Below are 5,961 nucleotides of genomic sequence, written 5' to 3'. Positions count from 1 at the left end.
GTACACACACACACACACACACACACACACACACACACACACACACACACACACACACACTAGTGCTGAGCGATTAGTGTTTTGAGGTTGTTTTGGTTCTATAATATTTTTTTAAACATTAAATGCATTATGTGGGTTGAATGATGTAACAACACATACTAAAACAGTGAATGAAAGTCCCATGATGGTAGTGACTGCCCATTACTGCTTATCACTTATTAACCATCATTTATGCATATTATGAGCTACTGTTTGACAATATCAAATTTTGAGTAGTTATTCAAAGTAAATAAGGCATACTTTTATGACTGCTGAATACCAACTATCAATCACTTAGATCATGTATTTTTAGGTAAAGATACCTGGTGAAGCAACAGCTGCTCTCGATTGGGCAGTCTTCTGTCTATTCCGTAGCAGGTGTAAAAGAAACACACACACCGGACAAATAGGTGCTCAATGGATTATGGTCATTGTAGTTAGTTACCACGTTTTCTTCGTTAAGCTATGTATAATATTGGAAACTACAACTTCCTACTACATCTCACAGTTCAGGCTGGATCTGATTTATCTCTAGAGAAACTGTACATTGAGCTCACAGGAAAAAAATGAACAAAATATAATTAAAATAATTCAACAGACATCGATCAATTACTTGTTAAAAAAATGAAAAATAACTGATATTTTAGTTAATCGCTCAGCAATAACACACCCTACCAGACAACACCTGCAATAGGGTCAATGACAGAACCAGCAGAAATTATACAGCCGGTCCCAAATCACTTCTTACCCCTCCCCCTTGGCCTTAACCCCTCCGTGTTTGCAGATCTGTAGGGTGATGGCTTTAAGCGGTGCACTACCATGATTGGCCCTAAACTCCCACTTCCTGATGTGTTGCCAGGGTGACGCAGTGTAAGTATAAGCGGATTGGCTGCCCATGGAAGGGACCGTTCCACGAGCTACCGGCCCACGAGGAGGAGTGCTGCCATCCCACCAAGACTGGCACAGAGCTGATGGGTATCCTGGGGGAGATGGACCAGAGCCACAGCAGAGAACTAACCCTTTACAACTCTATATTCTCCCTGCTCTGTTACGAGAAGATAGGCTTCACAGGTAGGCTAGGTACACACTGTCACACACACAGTACCTTACTTCCACACTGTCAAATCAAATTACAGTTATTTATAAAGCCCTTTTTTACATCAGCAGATGTCACAAAGTGCTATACAGAAACCCAGCCTAATACCCCAAACAGCAAGCAATGCAGATGTAGAAGCACAGTGGCTAGGAAAACTCCCTAGAAAGGCAGGAACCTAGGATGAAACGTAGAGAGGAACACTGCTCTGAGGGGTGACCAGTCCTCTTCTGGCTGTGCCTGGTGGAGATTATAACAGTACATGGCCATTAAGGCCAGATCATTCTTCAAGATGAACACATGTTTATAGATGACCAGCAGGGTCAAATAATAATCACAGTGCTTGTAGAGGGCACCTGTGGAGTAAATACCAGTTGGCTTTTCATATCTGAGAAATCAGAGGTCAAGACAGCAGGTACAGTAGAGAGAGAGGGGGTCGAGAACAGCAGGTCCTAGATAAGGTAGCACGTCTGAACAGGTCAGGGGTTCCATAGCTGCAGGCAAAACAGTTGAAACTGGAGCAACAGCACGACCAGGTGGACTGGGGACAACCACGAGTCATCAGGCAAGGTAGTCCTGAGGCATGGTCCTAGGCCTCAGGTCCTCCTAAAGAGAGAGATGGGAGAATTAGAGGGAGCATACTTAAGTTCCCACAGGACACCAGCATTTCACCAGACAGGACAGACTGACCCTAGCCCCCCCGGCTTTGCCAAAGCACAGCCACCACACGACTAGAGGGATATCAACAGACCACCATCTTACCACCCTGAGACGAGGCTGAGTGTAGCCCATGAAGATCTCCTCCACCGCATGAGTCCGACGGGGCGCGAGACCGGACAGGAAGATCATGTCAGTGACTCAACACGCATGTTGAGTATAGCGAGAAAAGCCTTGCGTGATGTGACGCATCCCTTTTATGGGGTACGGCATGCGAGAGCACTAGTAAGCCAGTGACTCGGCCCCTGTATTAGGGTCAGAGGCAGAGAATCCCAGTGGAGAGAGGGGAGCCGGCCAGGAACCGACAGCAAGGGTGGTTCGTTGCTCTAGTGCCTTTCCGTTCACCTTCGCACTCCTGGGGCAGACTACACTCAATCATATGACCTACTGAAGAGATGAGTCTTCAGTAAAGACTTAAGGTTGAGACCGAGTCTGCGTCTCTCACTATCCTTGAAATATTATTGATATGTTCGTCAAAAGAGATCACGGTCCAGAGTAACACTGAGGTCTTTCAGTTTTATTTGAGACAACTGTCCATCCATCAAGATTAATTGTCAGATCCAACAGCAGATCTCTCTGTTTCTTGAGACCTAGAACAAGCATCTCTGTTTTTGTCAGAGTTTAAAAGTAAAACATTTTCCGCCATCCACTTCCTTATGTCTGAAACACAGGCTTCCAGGGTAGGCAATTTTGGGTCTTCACCATGTTTCATCTGTGTGTCAGCCGCATAGCAGTGAAAGTTGATATTGTCTTTCCGAATGACATCACCAGGATGTAGAATATATAGTGAAAACAATAGTGGTCCTAAAAACGGAACTTACAATTGATTTGTTAGAGGATAAACCATCCACAGAGACAAAATGATGTCTTTCTGACAGATAAACTCTACACCAAGTAAGAACTTGTCTGTGCAGACCAATTTAGGGTTTCCAATCTTTCCAAAAGAATGTGGTGATCGACGGTGTCAAGAGGCGTTAAGGTCTAGACGCACGAGGACCGATGCAGAGCCTTGGTCTGGGCTCAGGTATTTTCTAATCTTCCAGGATTATGAGGAAAAACATCTAGATCCAGAATGTATAATCCACGGGACTAAACTAGATCCAGGGTATGACTCTGGCAATGCGTAGGTCTGGGGACATGTTAGACACAACCCACTGAGTCGATGATGGCTCCGAAAACCTTTTTGGAGTGGGTCTGTGTCAGCAAAAACTTGAATATTATCTGCCCTGACTACAAGGTTCAGGGAGCTCAGTAAGGAACACTGTATATGGCTCAGGAGGCCTGTAAACAGTGGCTATAAAAAGTGATTGAGGAGGCTGTGATGCACACAATACCTGACTTCCACAATACACACTCATACACACACAATACCTGACTTCCACAGTTAGGTCTGTTGCGGTCACGAAATTTAGTCAGCCGGTGATTGTCAAGCAAATAACTGTCTGTCTCATGTAGAGGTCGACCGATTTTATGATTTTTCAACGCCGATACCGATTATTGGAGGACCAAAAATAGCCGGTACCGATTAATCGGCCGATTTTAAATTAAATAAAATTAAAAATTAAAAAATATAAAATTTAAAAAAATAATAATAAATAAAATTTAAAAAATTTAAAAATATATATATATACATAAATAAATATATATACATATATATATATATATATATATATATATATAAATATATAATAATAAAAAATTATTTGTAATAATGACAATTACAACAATACTGAATGAACACTTATTTTAACTTAATATAATACATCAATAAAATCAATTTAGCCTCAAATAAATAATGAATCATGTTCAATTTGGTTTAAATAATGCAAAAACAAAGTGTTGGAGAAGAAAGTAAAAGTGCAATATGTGCCATGTAAGAAAGCTAACATTTAAGTTCCTTGCTCAGAACATGAGAACATATGAAAGCTGGTGGTTCCTTTTAACACGAGTCTTCAATATTCCCAGGTAAGAAGTTTTAGGTTGTTGGAATTATAGGACTACTTCTCTCTATACCATTTGTATTTCATATACCTTTGACTATTGGATGTTCTTATAGGCACTTTAGTATTGCCAGTGTAACAGTATAGCTTCCGTCCCTCTCCTTGCACCTACCTGGGCTCGAACCAGGAACACATCGACAACAGCCACCCTCGAAGCAGCGTTACCCATGCAGAGCAAGGGGAACAACTACTCCAAGTCTGAGCGAGTGACGTTTGAAACGCTATTAGCACGCACCCCGCTAACTAGCTAGCCATTTCACATCGGTTACACCAGCCTAATCTCGGGAGTTGATAGGCTTGAATTCATAAACAGCAGAGCTGCTGGCAAAACGCACGAAAGTGCTGTTTGAATGAATGCTTACGAGACTGCTGGTGCCCACCATCGCTCAGTCAGATTGCTCTATCAAATCATAGACTTCATTATATCATAATAACACACAGAAATACGAGCCTTAGGTCATTAATATGGTCGAATCCGGAAACTATCATCTCGAAAACAAAACATTTATTCTTTCAGTGAAATACGGAACCGTTCCATATTTTATCTAACGGGAGGCATCCATCAGTCTAAATATTCCTGTTACATTGCACAACCTTCAATGTTATGTCATAATTACGTAAAATTCGGGCAAATTAGTTCGCAATGAGCCAGGCGTCCCAAACTGTTGCATATACCCTGACTCTGCGTGCAATGAACGCAAGAGAAGTGACACAATTTCACCTGGTTAATATTGCCTGCTAACCTGGATTGATGTTTATGGTTAGGTACACGTTGGCGCAACGACAGTCCTTTTTCGCGAATGCGCACTGCATCGATTATATGCAACGCAGGACACGCTAGATAAACTAGTAATATCATCAACCATGTGTAGTTATAACTTGTGATTATGATTGATTGATTGTTTTTTATAAGATAAGTTTAATGCTAGCTAGCAACTTACCTTGGCTTCTTACTGCATTCACGCAACAGGCTGGCTCCTCGTGAGGCAGGTGGTTAGGGCGTTGGACTAGTTAACCGTAAGGTTGCAAGATTTGAATCCCTGAGCTGACAAGGTAAAAATCTGTCGTTCTGCCCCTGAACAAGGCAGTTAAACCCACTGTTCCTAGGCCGTCATTGAAAATAAGAATGTGTTCTTAACCGACTTGCCTAGTTAAATAAAGGTGTAAAAAAAAATATAATAATCGGCAAAATTGGCGTCCAAAATTACCGATTTCCGATTGTTATGAAAACTTGAAATCGGCCCTAATTTATCGGCAATTCCGATTAATCGGTCGACCTCTAGTCTCATGGTAATTGACCGTTAATTAACATGAACACATTTAGCATCTCCTGGCTTCCACACACCGATGCAGACCTTTGGAACATCTACATTTGAAAAAAGTCTAATAAATCCATGTTATATAGCCTACACCTTCACAATAAATTCATTATTTATTGAAGAAAATGTATATTTCAGAAGAGCAGAATAGGATACTCTGAGTTGTCCTTAGGTTCTGATCTGACTATGCCATATGGCTGTGGGCTACACGAGTTCATTTAACAGACAAGATTTGCTTAGAATTCTGTGGCATTATTTTATATTATGAAGAATTCAATTTGAAAAAAAGCTGAAGAAAATATAAGTATTTTCTCCTTACGATTTGAGGACGTGTGCACATGCGGCTATTCTGTGTTGAGAGGTTAACAAAGAAATAGGTACTCCTATATGCTGAATTTAGAGTTATTAATGTGACTTTAGTTGTTCTATAAATGTTGCGCTATATGTTTAGATTATTAATACATTGTAAGGCTGCGTGACGTGACTAATGAAAAAAGTTGCTTGAAAGGCACGAGCTCTGCTTTGTTTTTTTTGCACAGGCTGTACACACTTCATCAGTCTCTCATTCACAATTTGACAAGCACTTGATAATGCCTCGGATTTCACGGCGGCATCCCCTTTGGCCGTAATGCACCCTAAAAGAAAATCCATGCCTTTTGCGGCCAGTCCCGTTGTGCCCTCGGCCCGGAGTGCTGCGTTGTGCCCTCGGCCCGGAGTGCTGCGCTGTGCCCTCGGCCCGGAGTGCTGCGCTGTGCCCTCGGCCCGGAGTGCTGCGCTGTGCCCTCGGCCCGGA

General features: G+C 42.1%; 2 protein-coding genes across 4 annotated transcripts in view; one reads left to right on the top strand and one right to left on the bottom strand.

Moving 5' to 3' along the window:
• Window positions 1-5,961, bottom strand: part of LOC111955841 (gamma-aminobutyric acid type B receptor subunit 2-like) — a 506,723-nt gene that overhangs the window by 353,481 nt on the left and 147,281 nt on the right.
• Window positions 1-5,961, top strand: part of LOC111955840 (zinc finger TRAF-type containing 1) — a 16,145-nt gene that overhangs the window by 3,785 nt on the left and 6,399 nt on the right. Inside the window, exon 4 of one of the 3 annotated variants that reach the window (XM_023976179.2) lies at window positions 899-1,119. The exons of 1 other annotated variant lie outside the window; for it this stretch is intronic. In XM_023976179.2, coding sequence (XP_023831947.1) covers window positions 899-1,119 — 221 coding nt within the window. The remainder of the gene's footprint in view (window positions 1-898; window positions 1,120-5,961) is intronic. One more of the 3 variants, XM_023976181.2, reaches the window with a different exon arrangement.

Source organism: Salvelinus sp. IW2-2015, linkage group LG31, assembly GCF_002910315.2.
Source record: "Salvelinus sp. IW2-2015 linkage group LG31, ASM291031v2, whole genome shotgun sequence".
Lineage (NCBI taxonomy): Eukaryota > Metazoa > Chordata > Actinopteri > Salmoniformes > Salmonidae > Salvelinus > Salvelinus sp. IW2-2015.
Note: the sequence above shows the minus strand (reverse complement) of the source record. Positions and strands in the feature narration are given on the sequence as shown.